Source organism: Manacus candei, unplaced genomic scaffold (genome assembly GCF_025592945.1).
Source record: "Manacus candei isolate 608988 ecotype Guabito, Panama unplaced genomic scaffold, ASM2559294v1 h1tg000069l, whole genome shotgun sequence".
Lineage (NCBI taxonomy): Eukaryota > Metazoa > Chordata > Aves > Passeriformes > Pipridae > Manacus > Manacus candei.
In genome coordinates, this window is record NW_026138117.1 from 4673881 (window position 1) to 4693872 (window position 19992).

The following is a 19992-nucleotide window of genomic DNA, read 5'->3' on the forward strand; positions in this document are numbered from 1 at the left end:
AGAATCCTCAGTAGCAAACAGGTCAAAAAGGCCTCACTCATGGCAATATAGTTAGAGAAAAAACAAAACCCTCTTTGTTTTAGAGAATTAGTTTTAGTACTTTTAGTTTTATCTTCTCGAATGCTCTCAGCCAGCAAATGCTGCATTAAAAGTCAGAGCAGAAGAAACAGCAGAACTTCATCCTGAGCTGCTAAACTGCAGCTTATTCTGACACAATGTTCCTTAAGCAGCCACTGGAAACCTTTGATTTATGCCCTGTTCTCAAAAGTTCCTGATCTTCCTGTCTCCCATCCTCAGTATGCACATGCATATACACACCCCACACAGACATGCACACCCTTTGAGAGGAACACATATAATCTACATTTTATTTCAAAAGCTCTCTATAATCAATAAAGTACTTTTAAATAAAAGAGTTTGGTTCAGCAACACCTAACAAAGGTTCTACAAGAGCACATTTCTGCCGCTTGGGGAAGAAATAAAGCAAATAGAAATCTTTGAAAAATACAGATTTTCAAATCTTTAAAGTTTCTTTCTCTAAAGATTTATGTGAGAGTTTTGTTGTTCTTTTAAATGTAATGTGTTCACACTAACTCCAGAAATAATATTTCACTCACTAACTATTCGCTTTGGCTCTTTCCACTTGAAACAGAATTGTCTGTGCATGACACAATGACAGAAAAGTTAGAACAAGATGGGCACCACACAGGGCCATCAGGGGAAAAGCTGGCCCCTCCAGATCTTACTGGTCAGTGACTAAACATTATAGGTAAAAAAGTAAAGGCAGCAATAGTTTCCTCTCCTAGTGCCTTGCTAGTGGAAGAAAGAAGTTGTTGGATGTAAGAGACACACAAATTACAGATGAATATAATAATAATATTAATTTCAAATAGAAGACCCATTTTCTCAAGATTTGTTTTGTGTATAAATCAGAGATACATCACATTGCCTCACAACAACAACAATAAAAAAGACAAATCTAAGTAAGGATTTTCCACTTTCCTCTGCTCTGTTTTCCATGCAGAATGCCAACTGGCAGGGAAACTTTCCAAGTTTTAACGTCCCTGACAGGAAGGTCTTGTAATGGAACTTCATAAATATCATTAACCAAGGTCAAATTAAAATAAAAACAACCATGAAAGAAAAGACACTTAAATGTCCTTTAGGTAAAGAAAACAAATTATATCTATAACAGTAATTTTATACTGAAATGGCTGCAAAAAGCAAATACTGAGTCAAATTTTTATTTCTGAGCAATCTAAAAGATACTCTATGGGAGAGCTGTCAGGCTGCCTCTGGTGAAATAAGCCGTGAGCAAGATGCCTTTCAGAGCAGCATCCACACTGCTGGGACTGCTCTGAACCTGGGTGCTGGCAGTGGTTATATCCTGTGGGGGCTACTGCAATCTTTCCTTCCTGCCTCCAGGGATTCCGCTCAAATACACAAAGATCTTTTTGCCCCTTTCATTTGGTCAGGCCAGCTCCTCAGCTTCTTGGGTCCTTTCTTCATTTCTGATTTCCATTTCATGCTTTAATGTTGTCCTGTGATTAGACATAAGCATTGCCAATATCTTCCTTATTTCTCTTCCTTATTCCTCTTCCTGTGCTGCTCCTCAGTATTTTATTCCACCTTTTACCCACCTTCTTCATCTGCCTGTGCCAAGTGTTTTGTCTAACCACTGCCTCATTCCTCACAATCTCTTCTTTAAACCCACTTCTCACCAATCCCTTTGCTTTCCCTCTCCTAAAACCTACTTCACTTGACTGAGACTTGAGTTTCTGTTTTGCCCATGAGCCTTCTGAAAGGAATATTGTAACTGGCTCTACATTAGGGCCGAGGACAGCATTTTTTTCTCCTGTTCTGGTATAACATGACTAACCATATGGATTGAAACATCTCTGCCAGAACAGTCATGCTTGGATTAGACTTCCCAGCAGCCCTCCGAGATTTGCAAAAGTCTGTAACACAGATCTGACCATTATGTATATGTTATCATTTAAGCCCACAGCTCCTGCAATAGAGGACTGCCAACACATGATTAAAAAATGTCATTTTATTTAACTGCCTACTGACATGATGGCTATCTGTAATGAAGTTACAGTGGGAGACTGGAAAGAGTTGCTGGAGCTGCTCCTTGCCCGTTCTATAGAGCACCAGGAACCTTAATTTGACTCACTGCTCCCTCCAAAGCCTGTAACAGACTCTTAACATCATGTTTGCATGAAGCACCTCGCTCAGACAGGGCAGAGCCAGGTGAGCAGTGACAGCCTCTCCTGTGTGTGGAAGGTCCTCCTCCAGCTTCCCAAGAAAGGGATTGGGTGATATTCCTCTGACTCCTATTGCCAGCACAAGCTCTCCCTTGGACACTCATATCAGGGTTTCACAGCAGCAATATTATTCAGAAACAAATTCTGCTTCCAAGGTTCTTCATTTCTGTGCAACTCTAGCAACCATGCATGTCCTACCCACACAGCATACAAAACAGACCTCTCTGCTTTCCCTCTGTAACTGTAAATCTCATTTTCTCAAGGATGAGCATCCATTCATAAGAGCCAAAGAGAATTTTAAAAAACATTAATCGAATAAGTTTATCTCAGCAAAGTCATTCCAACCAAGCTAGTTTTTGATTTGTAGTTTCTTTAATGTGAAAAAAAATAAACCAAATTCTGTGTACAGTAAAAGTGCCAATAGGGCAAGATAAGCCCCAGAAAGGAGTACTGCATATGTTCAAATAATCAAGAAGCCCCATGACAGCAACACTGAGCTTACTTTTCCAATGAAAGCTACCTGCCTTCATCAGAGGACTGTAACAGCATGAAGCTCTTAAATTTCTCCATGAGATGGCATTATTTAAATATAAAAAGGAGGGAGGTAGGGATAGAAAGCACAGAGAAATTGCAAAACAAAGAAAACGCAGCCAAAACAAAAATAGCATAAATAGACTTTACACAAGCTTCTTCACACACATCTGGGAAAAATTCCCAATATTAATGGAGAACATGCAGAAGGCTCACTGCTGAAGTAAGGAAAAATTGCTGAACGAGCTTGTACAGAGGAAAAGGATGAATATATAGACTGCCTTTTCCATTTAAAGGACTACTATGTCAAATGCCATCAACAACATGTCAACATTTACATTAGCTAACTATTTCATGGCTTGATCGGTTTAAGAAAATAGAATAGAATAGAATAGAATAGAATAGAATAGAATAGAATAGAATAGAATAGAATAGAACAGAACAGAACAGAACAGAACAGAACAGTTTTCAGTTGGAAGGGATCTACAACAATCACTGAATGGGTCAGGTTGGAAGAGATCACAGTGAGTCATCTGGTCCAACCTCCCTGCTCGACAGTTCTTGAATATTTCCAGTGAGGGAGACTCCACAGCCTCTCTGGGCAATCTCTTCCAGTGCTCAGTCACCTCCAAGTAAAGAAGTTTTTCCTCATATTCCAGTGAAACTTCCTGTGCATCAGTTTCTGCCTGCTGCCTCTCGTCCTGTTGTGTGGCACCACTGAGAAGAGCCTGATTGCATCCTCTTGACACCCTCCCTTCAGATACTGAGAGACATTGATGAAGTCCCCTCTCAGTCATCTCTTCTCAAGGCTGAACACACCCAGTTTCCTCAGCCTTTCATCATAAAGGAGATGTTCCAGTCCCCTTATCATCTTTATTGCTCTCCACTGGACTGACTCCAGGAGCTCCATGTCTCTCTTGAACTGAGGAGCCCAGAGCTGGACACAGCACTCCAGATGTGGCCTCACAGGGCTGAGTAGAGGGACAGGATCACCTCCCTCAACCCTCTGGAAATGCTCTTTCTGATGCACCTCAGGATACCATTGGCCTTCTTGGCCCCAAGGGCACATTGCTTGCTCATAAACAGCTAGTTGTCCACGAGGATCTCCAGGTCCTTCTCCAAAGAGCTGATTTCCAGCAGGTCAGCCCCCAAGCCTGGAGTTATTCCTCCCCAGGTGCAGACCCTGCACTTGTTTTTGTTGTATTTCAGACAGTTCTTCTCTGCTCATCTCTCCAACCTGTCGAGGTCCTTCTGAAGGACTGCAGAGCCCTCTGGGTATCAGCCACTCCTCTCAGCTTTGTGTCATCAGTGAACTTGTTGAGGAGGTATCTGCCCCTCCACAACCATATTGTTGATGAATAAGGTAAACACTGGGCCCAGTATTGAACCCTGGGGGACACCACTAGTGACAGGCCTCTAACTAGACCCTGTGCCACTGATTACAACCTTTTAGGACCTGCCATTAAACCAGTTCTCAACCCAGCTCACTGTCCACTCATCCTGCCCACACCTCCAGAGTTTGCCTATGAGGATGTTGTGAGAGACAAGGTCAAAAGCCTTGCTGAAGTACAGGTAGACAATATCCACTGCTCTCCCCTCATCCATCCAGGAAGGATTTTCATCGTAGAAGGCAATTAGGTCTGTGACACATTATTTTCCTCTAGTGAATCCATGATGACTACTTCTGATCACCTTCTTGTCTTCCATGTGGACAGCGATGGCCTCCAGAATAAGGTGCTCCATCACCTTTCCAGGGATTGACCTGAGGTTGACTGGCTGGTAGTTCCCTGGGTCCTCCTTCTTGCTCTTTTTGAAGACCGGGGTCTCTTCCAATCCTCAGGGACCTCTCCTGATCACCACAACCTTCCAAAGTTGATCATGAGTGGCCTCGCTATGATGTTCACCAGCTCTCTCAGCACTCATGGATGCATCCTGTCAGGACCCATGGATCTGTGAATGTCAGGTTTGCCAAGGTGTTCTCTAACCCAATCCTCCTTGACTGAGGGAAGTCTTCCATCCAACATTCCTCTACCCTGGTCATCTGGGTCAGAGATTCCCAAGAGCTGGACTAGTCAGCAAAGACTGATACAAAGAAGATGTTCAGTACCTCTGCCTCCTCTGCATCCTCTATTACTATTACTAGTATCTTACTAGGGTCTCCCCTCCATTTAGTAACGGGCCCACATTATACTTTGTTTTCATTTTGTTATTGATTTATTTGAAGAAGCTCTTCTTGTTGTCCTTGAAATTCTGGGAATCATCTAGTCCAACTGCCTGACCACTTCAGGGTTGACCAAAAGTTAGTTAAAGCCTGTTACTACCAACATTTCCTAAATGCCTCTTAAACACTGAGAGATTCAGTGGGACATCAACTATGGTTCAGAAGGAAGCCTGTTCCAGATTTAACCACTTTCTCAGTAAAGAAATGCTTCCTAATGTCAAGTCTAAAGCTCACTGGTCGCAGCTTTGAACCATTCCCAAAGAAAAACTGCTGTAAATTTCAATGCGAGGATTTTATAGATAGGAACAGAAGGGATAAGAACAGCCCTGCAGATTGGCCTAGCAAGAACAGGATGGATGGAACAAATGCATTCAGATGGCCTTTACTGTGCCATGGCAAGGTTGCTGCCACTCATGTTGACATCACTTTCCTGAAAATGAGCTCAACTGTCAGAGGTTGCAGAAACACTGCAAAAGGAATTAGTGCACAACAGACCAGGCAATTAGACACTCCTCACTGCAACAACCTCCTAAGTCACTACCATCGTCCAAATGTTCCAGTTAATGTTTCATTATATCCAAGTGTGCTAAGACATTTCACAGTAAGCAAGCAGAACACTTTAGCAGTGAAAGCCTAAACTAAGTTTTTTGCTGTAAGGGACTATTACTGCTCTGCAAGAGATAAAAACTTAACACAGCAAAACATTCTTAGCTACACAAGTTTTCTATAGAAATTTAATGTTCCTAGGAAACACCTTTTTGTAAGTCCTATCTGGGTTTTTAACCAGAAGTTAATTTGGTTGTTAAACAAGCTATAGGCAATAGCTTTCCACACACACACAACTAGCTGGAGTTACCTCGAGCATCCTGGACATGCAGACACTGACCATGCTCAGAATCAGTTTGGGGTTTTCTGTCTTTGACTCACCAATAGCTATGGCCCAGTAAACTTCCGATCCGTTCAATAACTCACCACATGCAATGGCAGAGTAAACCTGTGAGCCTGGAACTTGCAGTAAAATTCGAAATGGAGCGACGCGTGCGTTAGAGTCTAACACGGCGTCCAAGGCACCAACCAAGCGACCTGCAGAGAGAGAGGGGGGAAAAGAGGATTACCACTAGTTTTCACTTCTGTGGCCTACAAGTCATTTCACATCTGAAGACGTAAAATTAAAACACAGAACGTAACGATAACGATTCTTCCCCAATTTTATGCTGTGATTTATAGGTGCTCAAAATGCAAAAGGCAAAGCAGATTAGAAGATCAAAAGCATACAGAGCTCTTTCCACTTCAGGTTTTGCCTCATATATATGTATATAACCACAGAATCAAAGTGGAAAGACCTGAGGGCACCTTAAGAAGTTACCATTCCAGCCCCACTCTGAAGTTGGATAAATACACCTATGCCATAAGTGGTGTTTGTCTAACCTGTTCTTCAAAACCTCCAACAACCAAGATGCAACAACTTCCCCAGTTAGCCTCTTCCGCTGTTTTCATTAAGTATTCTTGCCAAGGAAAAAACCAAACCAAACGAAAACTACCCCAAACAAACAAGCCACCCACCAAAATCTGAAACTTTCCTGCTAAAAACTAATCTTCCCCTGGAACATGGAGAGTAGCTGGCCACAGGCACTTCTGATGTTAATGCCTGACATAATGAAAAAGTATCATCATAGTTTCCTATCCTTTAATGATTTCTCTTTTTCTAAAGAAACCCCAATCACCTCATCTCTTCCTTATGGGTCATATTTTTCAAAAAGTTCATTGTTCTTAAGCTTAAACTGGAATCAATCCAGCTTATCTTTAAGCATGACACTCTACATTGGACCTGATGCTCACTGCTACTGAAGTCTCAGCTACAAGCAGAATGGAAGGTCACTTCCTGGACTTTGCATACATGCCACTGTATCCAAGAGAGTTTGGGGCAGTATCCCACTGTAAATCAGCACTTGATATCAATACAGGTAAACTCATTTTGAAGAACTGGAGCAATTGCTGCCTCCAAAAAAGACTTTCCAGTCTGGAGGTCACCCGGAGTTGCTAGCCTTTCTTGCTACCCATTCCCTCAAGCAAGCAAAATCAAGCTATCCATGAAAAAGTTATCTGAATGCCATGATTTGCATATTAAAGTAACTCAGATTTGGTTTATGGTGCTTACAAATAGCAATTCAGGAGTAACTTTATATTCGGTTCCCCTGTGCATCCTGCAGAGACACAAGCTCTTAGCGAGTAATGGTTTTACCATGTGTGCTTATGTCACTAGGGTATCCAGGAAGTTCTCTGCAATACTGTGTTTTCCTTTAGCACATGTAATCTTTCCAACCTGTTGTATTTTTGTTCCTTCAACATTAACCCAACACAAAAGGAACCACTCTCAGCCTCCAAAACGTTTGCCAGCCCTTAGCATCACATGCCATTTTAAAAATGGCATTCTCCAGTCCATCACCTAAGTGATTAATGGAAACCATGGAGACCTACAAAGTCCTCATCCTAATTGCCTTCCTACTTGGACCACAAACCATGGCTAATTAATTAGAGTATAGTACAACAAAACAGCATTGTAACTGCTTTCTGGCCTAAAGGTGTAAGAAGTTCACATGGAACAGCATCAAAAACCCTCCGAGAGTGACCTTGCATCCACACTCACTGTTGATATGTTTTCAAAGCCAAGTAGAAATTGGGCAAAATATGTCTTAAAACTGTACAGGGAAATATACTTCACCAGCAGTTTTCTTCTCAGCTAAATATGTGACTAGATGTTACACCCATCTATTTAAAATGGAGATCTGAATTTGGAGACCAATAATACATAAAATAGCTGAAATTGCTAAATGTTGTCCTGTAATTAAAAGAAAAAGACATAAAAATTCATCCTAGTATAAAAGGTAGTAAATTACCTGTGCTGACAGAAATCAAAACACCAACTTCGGTGTGTAGTCTTAAAAACAGCTGGATTAAAGCCAGTAAGAGAGCATCAAATGATGTAGAGACAAAAATATGGTTTTACTTTCAAAAGACTTGATCTGCCACAAGAAAGAAAAAGCAGAAGAAACTTACGAAGCGCTGTGCACGTTTTTTACTGATGACAGACCTAGGAGAAAGATTTCCTTTCATTTCACTAAAGCCAGAAAAAAGTCAATGAACAGCAAGTGCTACCAAAATTCCTAGAGAACACTTAAAGAACATCTAATTTGTGAAATACCTTTTTTTTTTCCAGAAACCATGGAAAAACATATGAAAGCACAGAAGTAGCTGCAAAATTTTGGTTTACTTCTTAGCCTGTGCAAAATTAATTCCTTTTTCTCTTCCTGAATAACAGACCAGAAATACCAATTCCTCTTCTCACTGTTTACTTCTGCTTACAATTTCCATTTTGCTTACAAACCATCAAAAAGAAACCCATTCCTCCTTTGACTGTACAAAGAAATAATCACCTCCCTTGCCTAAACTACCCATAGCTAAAATATTAACTAAAGATGACAAAGAGGAGCCAGAACTAAGAATCAAAGAGAAAAAAAAGAAAAGAGTATGGGCTGGCTCCACTGCAAAGGCTTTGCAAGGGCTCAGGAACCCCACACCTAAATCAATCCAAGCCATCGCTGTGGTTGACAGGGGGTCCTGTCACGTCTCACCTCTGCCAGAAAGTTCTGTGGTGGAGTTGCTCCAGAGGGAACATAAGGGGCAGTAGGGGAAAATAAAAGCAAGCACTGCTGAAGTTGAGCAAGTACAAAGAGTGGGTCCCATCCCCATGTTTTGGTCTCGTCCAAAAATAAAGAGACTGACAGAGGCAGAGAACAGAGGAAAAGGGAATTACAAAGAGTGCATTTGCAGGAGCATGAAAAGGAGTCAACATTAATATATACACTCAAGCCTAACACGATCATTTAGTTGAAACTGTTGTAGCATGAAAATCACAAAAACTAGAGGCAAAATTTTTCCACTGCAAGTTGCCTTATACTCATTTGGGGTAACATAACATCAGAAAATAAACAACCTAAAAATCCCTAAACAAACAAAAAAACAAGAAACTTTATGCAGTATGCTGATTTTGAAATCTGCTTTGAAAAATACCAAGCTTGTGAGCAAGCACCATTGTAATAGTATGTCCTAACAGTTTGTTCCATGGAAGGGTCTTTTATAAAAGTGAATTTGTTTATAAAATAAAAGGGTCTCTGCCTTGCAAGTACATATAAATGATATAAAGGGTCTCTGGCTCACATGTTCATGCATCAGCTTGCCTTCGGTCAGGATGATGCAGACCTCTTCTGCATCACAGGCAACAGCAAAACCCTTTATACTACAGGACAGTAAAGTGAAAGGAAACAGAAGCAGAAGGGGAAAAGGCAGAAGAATTGCTACACAGGTTTTCTTCCCAAAACTCCCACTGCTTTTTTATTTTTACTCTATATGGGACAAGACTTTTGGGAGGAACGTAAAATTCAGAGTACCTCTTCCCCTTTTACGAGCCACTTCACCAACTTCTTGTCCGCTTTTTGACCTCCCAAGACTCAGAAGTATTTCAGGAAAAGCAATAAACCATACAGTAACTGTACTAAGGAAAGCTGCAGACGTAGGTTTAGATAGCCTTCTACTACAGACCACTGACAGAACATTGCAGGTTCCTCAAAAGGTACAAGTTTCTTCATGCAAAAAGACTATTTCCAGGCTAAAAGTCACATGCAAATGTCCAGTGTAGTATGTACACTTTTGACAAATATGGAGGAAAAGACAGGAGAAGTGGAAAAAGACCCTTTTCTACTGAAATTATATGCTTTTCCTCAACAAATCTGATCACTTAAGCTGGAACCTGGGTTTCACGTAGGGCAACACCTACCTGTACTTTTTTAGAAAGTTTATAAAACACATCTGGAAAACTCACTACAAATCCCATACTTTACTTGGTAGTTCTTATTTCACTGAAACATCTACTTTCATGCATATTTTGTTGCTTGAATACTGGAAACTGGATACCTCCAAGTAAAACAAGACTGTTGTACTTCCAATTGCAAATCCATTTCTATCAAGTATAAATGCACATTGTGGATAAAATACAGCAAATAAACTGGAGTATAAAAATTACCAAGGAACCATTTCAAATTCTACAACAGGTAGGGACTGTCTCCCCTTTACAGAGGTCAACCTGTAACCAAGTAGGACACAAACAGGACATTGTGCAGCATGAACTTGTTGAGAATTTCTTCACACACATACACACAAAGCAAGGATTATAAGGATCAGGTTCTCAAATGAACTATCACAAGTGCACCACTCTTCATCTTTGAAGACATGGTTCCTTATACCCCACAGAAAGATTAAAAAATCCCATTACAACTTATCTTGTGTCATGTTCATAACTAATCTAGGAACAGGAACATGTTTACAGTAAGTTAACTTAACACCAACTTCTACTAAACATACCATATCTTTCAAACTAAAGAATGCAGGCTCCTTTTCCAAATCGTTGTTAATTATCTACATGGTATTTCAAAAATCCTTTCAAACTTCTGGGCAGAGGGTGATTAAAGCTGAACTCAAACTAAAAACTTGGGCCGAAAAACTATCATTTCCTTCTTTTAGGATAACATGCAAGAGGCAGTCTAAGATACCCTCTACATACAGCAAGATGATTTCTACTTACCTCCATCATATTCTAAAGGCCTTAAAGGGAAATTTTTGAGAACTACTCAAATGCCTTCCCATAAAAGGGGTGGTCACTTTGGCAGCTGTAAGGCAGAGGAACTTGAACTGATCACTTAGAAGTCTGGGACCAATAAGTGAATAAAATCCTACCAAAAAATAAAATGAAAAGGCAAAAGGCCAAAGCTGCCATTGCCTTTTTTTTTTTTTTTTCTGGGAGGGCCGGTGGGGGAAGAAAAAAATAAAAAAAAAGAAGAGTTAAATCTAAGTCTAAGTGACAAGAAAGCCTGAAGTACAACAACACTCAGTAATGCTACCCTTTCAGTTTTACTTTGTTTTTAAATAAGACATCTGGTCACCACAGCCAGGATCTTTTGTTTAACATGAACTCATAAATTCATTACAAAGTGGAGAGTGAAAGCCAATGTAGTTCAAAGAAGCAATTATATGTGGTATCTGCAATTAGTTAATAAGAAATTCTGATGGCACTTTTAAAATCTGAGGAACAGCAGGTCAGATGCACACACAGGGGCACCTCTTCCCACCCATTTGCCATAGCCCTGAACCTCCCAAATGAAGCACTTACACCCCCTCTTCCAAAATCAAAGGGGTGACATAGAAGACAGAGTCCAGCCTGTGTCTCCAGCATCCTAGGCAACAGCTTTAGTCACTGTACAAGCAAATTGACCGCTGCAGAAGTTTGAAGAAGAGAGAAAATTGTCCTTTCACTTCTCCTAAGTCTACTCGGAAAAAAAAAAAAGACTTGAGATTTCCATTGCACCTGAGACCAGCACAGCAGGACAGATGTGCAACAAGGCCTGACTTAAAAGTATTTCCCAATTCCAGTCCTTCCAAGAAAACAGGCAGAGGACCACCACCGTACAAGGACGCAAACCAGACTGCCAAGATGCTTAATGACTCCAAAGCTGAGGCTTCTCTCAGCCACAGGCACCTGGTACTTCCAAAATAGGAAAGTGATGGCACCACGCGGTCGCGAAGGACCGGCTGCTCTGCAGGGACATGGAAAAGAGCAATTGGTGGTTACACTCACTCATATCGTGCCAAAGCCATGTTTTAAATAGTCATACCCCTCTTTCTTTTTTTCAATCAGACTAGGTTATTTCTGTGAGACAAAACCACCAAATTGAGGCATTTATGATTACAGTCACGGCACAGCATCCTTCCATGCTATCGCTCCAGTACAAAGTCATGAAGTGGAAAGTATGCCTTCCATTTCATCCTTGGGAGCTTACTGTGGTTTGCTACATCTGCTCCACCACAGAAAGCTGGGGGCAGAAAGAAAAATAAGCCCAGCTGTCTGACAAAAGCTATACTTAATCCAAAACGAGAAAGCTCTTCCCAGGAAGAAGAAGAAGCTAACAGCACAGGTTGCTTCCCAGTGGTTGCAGTTTTGTAAGGAGAGTTAATCGCTGCAAGAAGCACTCTAAGCTGTTCAAGCACATGAATTGGGAGAAAAGAGCAAATCAAACAATTCAGACAATCATAAAAATAAAGTTGGGGTTTTTTCAAGGACAGTGAAATTGAACTAACAGCTTCAATAAAGCAGAATTAATCTCGGCTTTTTGAGGCAGAAAGCACTCCATACCCTGAATCCTAATTACACTTCTTCACATAGCTTTCTCTAGCCTGCAATGATTTGCAAACAATTAGTCTCACAATAGCCATGGTGGGCAGCAATTAGCCATGCTAGAGGAGGTAAGCAAACTGGAAGAGCCCACCATCAGGCAGAACACAGGGAGGAAACATGGATGTACCCATTCCTTAGTCCCTGCCATCTCTGTGCTCCAGCTGATGGAGCAGAAGGCTGCTTTTCACACCAACCAGCATAAGCTCAGCCTGACAAAAGGGCATTCCTGGGACAGCACCAAAGAGCAGGGACTGATGCCTGGTTCTGCAATGCATCTTAGAAGCTCTCTCTAGGACCACTGTCCTTGCTGCAAGAGAGATGGGGGGGTTATGAAGCTGACTCCCACTGGGCCTCAACCACCTTAACATGCAGGAACCCTAACCAGTGATCACAACCCCATGGGTGGTCCAAGGCAAGACCCACAGCTGAGATGCACTGAGGATCCACTGCTGCCTCCTCTTACAGCCCAGCCAGAGAGTGCCACACATCCCAAAGGCACTAAGCATTATAGGCTAAGGTGGAGATTTTTGAGCTGCACCTCAGGATATGGCCCAGGACAGTGGGCACAAAGCTACTGTTGGCCAGTGGTGGCCCCCAGCATAAATGTTTGGGGACACCTTTCATACTACCTTGATTTAATTTCTCTAAAAGTTCCAAACTCAGATGTCAAGCAGGTTGTTACTTTCACTCAGGCCTCCCTAAAATATATGTTTTTGATGGATAGGAACACCATCTTGGCTTTACAACAGCCACGCTGTCTTCATTTGCAAAATTATATCAAAAGGTTTTGATACAATACAGCACCCATTAGAAAGTATTTCTTATTATGCTTCTATCACCAGAAAAAAAGTTGCAGAACATATTTGAGTAAGTAATACAAAAAAAGATGAAGAAGGACTCCTCCAACAGCTGTAGGAAGGCTGTGTTTCCTTTGTAATGATAAGGGCTCACCACACTCAAAGATAAGCACAGACAACATTAGATTTCAGCATAAAGACCTAATGCTCCAAGCATTTATTCACCTAGGGAAATACTCAACATCCAAACTCTTACAATACTTCCAAGGCAGGCTTTGCTAGATCAAACACTGCCACTAGGTAAATTGGTTTCTGCTGAGCTGGGACTTCTTTAAATCTGGCACGTAACGGTAACAAATTACTTAATTATTATTCCTAGTTCCCAGTGCTCCAGGGAAGGTGGACATGTTCCTGGATGTGACGCTGAGCTCTTGCACTGGACCACCACCTAGAGAGGGAAAGACCATGCACCCTCTCTCCTGGCATGGTGGAAATGGCATCACTGCCCTGGGGCACTGGTTATTTCTCCTCAGCCCTGCTTCCCCGTGGGCTGCTTCCCCAGGCGGGAATGCTGCCATGGCAGAGCACTCACAGCTGCTTATCTCAGTCCTCTGCCATCAGTCCAGGTCACGCCAAGCCTATTTTTATAGCCCTGAAGGCCACTGAGCCAAATGCTTTGATTCTCACATTACAAGTGAAAATACCTGAAACTGTTTTCCACCTGAAAATGGATAAGAAGATGGGATATACAAGCTGCTGCTGCAGCCCTGTACATTATTCAAACACAGGGCACTAATTGGGGCAATATAAAAAAAGTCTTTCGCTTTTTCTGGTGTGTGCTGTAAATAACACTGAACAGACCGAACCAGTGCTACCTAAACTCTGCCACCACAGACATTCTTAATTATTTTACAGAGAAGACATTTTTTCCTATGAGGGGAGTGAGACACTGAAACATGTTGCCCAGAAGTTGGGGATGCCCCATCTCTTGAAGTGTTGAAGGCCAGGTTGGATGGGGCTTTAACCATCCTGGTCTAGTGGAAGGTGACCCTGCCACATGGCAGGGGAGTTGGAACTAGATGGTCCTCTAAGGTCCCTTCCAGTCCCCATGTTCTATGATTCTCCTGCCTTTTCCTGTGCCACTTGGCCTCCACAGCATGAAAAGACACCATAGCTGTTTACTGGATTAGTCTTGCACAAGTTGGTGGTCAATTGCTAAGCAGACACAACCCCACAGTCCCTCCTTTCGAACCAAAGGTACTTCCTCACCTTTAATATTAGCATTTAACACAATGGTAATATTTCAACACAAGCATCTGCATTTCACCTTCCCCATCTGTGCCTTAGGATTAGGAAATACCCCAGAAAGCCAAGTAGAGGGGGCCAGAGAAGCACACAGAGATCAAGGAGGCACAGGGGTCGGGAATCTGAGTGCCCAGTTTTGCAGGTAGTAGCCTGGCCCCCTGCTCCTATCCTTCCTTCCAGCTCAAACACTGTAACAAAGAAGCCATCCTCTTAGGAAAGAGCTTACAAGTATGCACGCTCCTTAAAAAAATGTTTCAGTAAAATAAAGAGATTAAAAAGGGGGAAAAAAACCTGCCCATCTGAATTCCAGTTGTGGGCAAGGCTAGATAACATTTTGACAAGAGTCCAAGCTTTTAATAAAGTATGCAGATTTCTCTCTCTCCTGTGCAAGGCTTCAGAGAGCTGTTCTTTAAGAAAACAAAACACAAATGCAGACAGTGAGTATACCAATATCCTTTATTAATATCAGCATTGTGGCATCTTCCTCTCCTCAAACTGCTGCATTTGAAATAAAAGTGTTTTGTTTGGGTGGTTTTTTTCCCATCAGCACTCAGGTTGAGCATTTATCCATCCATAACTTGTTTTGGTATCCTGAACATATTCTAAGACAAAAAGACAAGCTGTTTTGAAGACTGTATTGGGATGTATCTTTTAATATGATTCTAAGAATACGCTATTCATTTTGCCTTCCCACTCTCCAGAAGGAAATAAAATTTATTTGCTTTCTTTAGTAAAAATCCAAATCTTCATGGTATTTTTGCCCCTCTCCCTGTAATGAACAGGGGCCATCTAAATGGATTCCCTGTCTGAGTTGAAAGAATCCTCAACCACTGTGGTCCCCTTGCTTCCCTTCCCTGAAGGGGAAATATAAAAATTATTTACTTCAGACCTTGGGAGGTGCACAGGGCTACTAAAAGCTGAGGTATTAACAATGGTTACAGGACCGCTTGAACAGAACAGTATGAAAGAGCAGCAAAAGATATTTTGCTTTTTTAATTTCCAGGAAAAAGACACAGAGCTTACCAACAGCCAATTTTCTGTATGCATTAAAAAAATTAAAATCCAGGCAAACAGAAGATAAGAAAGAAAGGTCTTATCACATAACTCTGTACTCTGTAGATCAGCTGAAAGCTATCACTCTGCAAGAATTTTATTTAAAAGAAAAAATTAAATCCTAAAATGGGACTTTATTTCAATTGCTGGCATATAGCTCATGGAAGTCTATTTGTCATTCCCACCACATTTGTTTTTACTAAAGTAATAATAAGGTTCAGATTCACATACAGAAGATGCTTCTTTTTTTCCAGTGTATTATCTTATATTTAGAGTTGTGAACCGTAAAGGTTTATATGAGCGGAAGAAGAAGAAATTAATTTCCTTTCAAAATGTTCATCCTCTGCGATTTGCAAACAATGTAAGACCATATCCAGTTTGGAAAGTGCCCTGAGCTGAAAATGGAGGCTGGAAAAATAGCAGGGCAAGATATCATAACTAAATTAAAAACATGGATAAAACAGGAACAAAACATAATCTTTTACTGATCTACTTCAAGCATGAAGTTTAAGCAGCACTGTATCTCAACAAGACAAAAAGCTACTTGAAATAAGAGTTCATATTAAAGTCTTACTTAATATCTCATTTATAAAAGGGAGGATTCACAAGTGTTTAAAAGAATCCTGAGAGGGGTTTTATATGCTAAGAGTGTGCAATATGAAGCACTGTATAAACAGCAACTGCAACACTAGCTGCTTGGTAAGAATGAAAAACTACTCTCAGTCCAGCACTCTTGATGAAATTGTTCCCAACACCTCCCAGAACAAGCAGTTTTGCTGTCAAAATGCACAAAACTAATCTAATCAAACAGAAAAGTGCATGAAGCTTTCAACATCCTCTAATAAAAATGAAAGTAGTGGTTCACTTAAAGCCTAAATCATCTTGTAGTATTTACCATAAGGCATTTGACAGTATTTTTGACTAATGGCATCTCAAGCTTATCCTTAATATGTAACTCCAGAACCAAAGATATTAGCAAGTATAAATCCAACTAACTTTGACCTGTCAGTCATAGCTACATCACAAGCCTTTTTTGTAGGGATCACTAAAAGGCTCTCCAATTAGGCTAAGAAAACCCCAGAACAAACAGAAACTGATGAGCTAAATACTTTTTTTTTAAATCTATAACTTAAAAATAGTTTTTAAATTAGTTATTAGTTAAAAAATAATTCATGTTTTGTAAAGTATTTCTAAAACATTTTCATTTTCCTTCCTAACAGAGTTGTCAAGTAGAGATCCAGGTGAAGTGGCAAGCTAAACACTTATGAGCAAAAGAATCTCTCTTGGGAAGACAGAACACAAAATGTCACTGGTCAGGTAAGGAAGAGTTAAATACAGCCTCCATCATTTTTTGTGCCAACTGCTTGCAAGCCCAGTGCGCATTTGGTAACTGCCCTAGGACACAAATTAAATAACAGTAGGAAATACAGTCTCTCACTTACAAACATCTGCTCAGAGGCTGACTAAAACACAGTACATGAAGAGACACAGATACAGAAGAAACACATTTGTGCAAGAGATCTTCTCTAGTCCGTCCTTCATAAACTAAATCCCCATAAAATATACCCTCCAGCTGTGCTAACCTACTCTTACCTAAAAGACAAAATGCCTTGGTAAGGAAGAAGTGGTGTCCTAGAAGAAAAAGAGACATGTAAATATGAGAATTGGGCCTATGTCCCTTCATAGGTTCAGTGCAAATAGCATTTTGCAGCAACACACACAAGGACAGCTCAGGCATTGCACCCTTCCACCTTGTTTAAAGCAAATTAAATCTCAAGTGGTCTGCTGCCCCATCTACACTCTTATGAAATCTAGTCTTCTGGGGATTTTGTTCTTCTGATCCCACATGGGTCTAACACGGCCTGAGGATACACAACCTCCTCCTCACCGTAGGAGTTATGAGATTCTCTTTTACCATGGCACCTGCCTTCACATACGGGATCATCACATCTTTGAAACTTCCACCTTTTCATCAAATTTAACTGCAATTGGCTTATGTTATTAAAGGGAAGAGAAAACAGACATGGATACTGCTCTCATTTGTTTCCCCAGTGAAACAAACATAACTTTTGGCTCTACTGCTTGGTAGACCATCCTCCGAAATACAGCAGTGCTTTACTGCCCTTTGTATCTGCCAGTTTGGAAATGCCAGGTACAAACAAAGTGTCTCTATAGTCATGTAAAGCAAGAATCAGGAGGTAAGCTTTGCACTGAAAGCAAACAGTTACCAGCAAAGCCCAGCTGTTTCTCAGTACAGGTCTCCATTTTGTTCATTCCAAGTGAAAACTGTGAAAAAAAATTACACTGTCTAACTCCAGCTAGGCTTAATGCTCCATAACTCTTGCATTTTGGTTGTAGGACTCAAATTTCTAAGCCCTTTTAAATACAAACATTTCCAAATGGTTTAAGAGACTGTCAGAATCTACAGTTCCCTTGCAAAATGTGTGAGACCGGAGCAACTTTCCCTTGCCAGCCAAAAGAGATTTGAGCAAGCCTATGCAATGTAGATTCAGTAAGATGATTCACATAAAACTTAACCAGAGAGAAAAGCAGTTTGTTTGGTTTAAGCTTGCAAATTTCTATAGTGAAAAGCTCAGGCACGAGGCATTAACATTTGTGAAACTGAACCTCATGATTGTCCTGGACATAAATCAAGCAGCTGTAAATAGCTATTTTTAACTCCGAAAATTAATCCACATCGTCCCTACTGTCACAGAAGAGTGGTTTGACTTCCATACAGGGGGCAGGGGAAAACACTGAGGGTAAGCATTTAACGCGCTGGGAAAACTTCCATTTCATTAGTAATACATGGATAGCATGGGACCTACCAAGCCACAGTTAAGTTTTGTGCACTTTATGCATAGACAGGAGGATAAGTTCTGATTAAAAAAAAAATAAAAAAATTGCAGAAAGCAGTATTATGCAATGGCAAGGGTCAAGGGTTCAGGAACAAAAGGTTTTAATAAAATAAATATCAAACGTGGTAATGCAGTTTCTTAAACACCGTAGAAAACACTGATTCTGAAAATACCTGACCATCCTTTCAAACATATAAGCCACCATTAAAAATTCTCATTTTGGTAAGGTACAAAACAGCCTCAACTGCTTTTAAGTAAGAACTACATTGTTAAACTATATTGTTTCTCCAAAGCACTGTTTGTTTGAATTCAGCTGCTGATGCCTTTGAATCAAAAGTTTGGCCCGAATTCCTCACTGAACAACGTCAGTGCAGCCTAACGCAGCGTTCTCGCCGGAATTATTCACGGATCCATACTGTTGCGAGAGTACAGCGTGATCCTTCTCCGAATATATCCTTCACTACACGTACCTGGAGTGCCACATGGATACAACGTGCCTGATTTACAGCCACATAAGCCGTAGTATAACTAACGCAAAAAAAAAGTGGTAATTCACTTTTCCACAACACTGAATTAACAACCCCTTCCCCGTAATGTCATGTACCGTCCAAAAGCCAAGAGTCCTATACGTATTCATACAGTTCTCGTTATCGAAAGGGCAGGCGAGCCGCAGGTCGCGGCCGGTCCGGGGGGGGAGCACGGGTGGCACAGCCGAACGCGGTGCCACCGACAGCCCCCGGCATCCCTCCACCTCCCGCCGCCGTCCCCCGGGACCCCCGCCGAGCCCCCCGATGGCGCTCCCCAGCCGCCTGCTGCGGCCGCAGGCACCGCCGCGGCTCCTCCTGACTCGCTCCGCGGCCGCCCTTAGTCACGCTGAAGAAACCGTCGGGAGAGCAGCGCGGGGAAGTAACAATAAAAGTGGCTTCAGCGCCGCTCAAGGCTACGAAAGGGCGAAGGTGCTCCCCAGGCAACTCGGGGAGAGCCGGGGCCGCCCATACTGCCCGGCCGGCGGCAGCCTGCGCACCGCCCGCGGCGGGGACCCGCGGCGCCCCCGCCCTCTCCGCGCTATCGCCGAGCGGAGCCGAGGCCAGCCGTGCCGTGCCGTGCCGTGCCGTGCCGTGCCGTGCCGTGCCGAGCCGAACAAAGAGGCCGCTCCTGGCTCCCCCAGCCCGACCCGCCGGCGGCTCCCCCGCGCGGCCGAGCTCCGGAGGGGCAGATGCGGGGCGGACCCGCCTCCCGGCCCGGCCGGGCGCCCCGCCGACCCCCGCGCCACCAGGTACCCGTGAAGCGGCCACCGCCGTCTCCGTGGCCCCGACGCCGCTGCAGGATGAAGTAGCCGCTGCTCTTCTGAGTGACCCACAGCTTGAGGGCGTTCTTCAGCAGCACCTCCTCGGGCTTCAGCCACATCTTTCCCCGGCTCGGCGTCTCGCTCCCCGTCCCCTCCGAGCCCGCGCCGCACCCCAGCCGCCCGAGTCACATCGCCCCCCGCGGGCTGCACGGCGCCGGCTCCGGCTCCCTCGGCGCGGGCCCGGCCGCCGGGGAGGAGCCGAAGGCGGAGCCCTAGAACGGGCCGCCCTTCCCGCGGAGTTCGGGGCTTTGTGCCGCAGCCGAGCGGGTCCGTGCCGCCGGGTAGATGCGGCTGGGGGCTCCGGCTGCAATTGAGGGGAACAGGAGA

General features: G+C 42.7%; 1 protein-coding gene across 5 annotated transcripts in view; it reads right to left on the reverse strand.

Moving 5' to 3' along the window:
• TBC1D8 (TBC1 domain family member 8) overlaps positions 1-19772 on the reverse strand; it is a 50581-nt gene extending 30809 nt beyond the window's left edge. The window contains exons 1-2 of one of the 5 annotated variants that reach the window (XM_051806944.1): positions 19598-19772; positions 5992-6102 (exon numbers count right to left, since the gene is read on the reverse strand). In XM_051806944.1, coding sequence (XP_051662904.1) covers positions 5992-6102; positions 19598-19724 — 238 coding nt within the window. In that variant the 5' untranslated portion in view covers positions 19725-19772. Of the gene's footprint in view, positions 1-5946; positions 6103-17052; positions 19045-19597 lie in introns of those variants that run through there. The other 4 variants (XM_051806942.1, XM_051806943.1, XM_051806941.1 and 1 more) reach the window with 4 other exon arrangements.
• Positions 19773-19992: the final 220 nt, after the last annotated feature.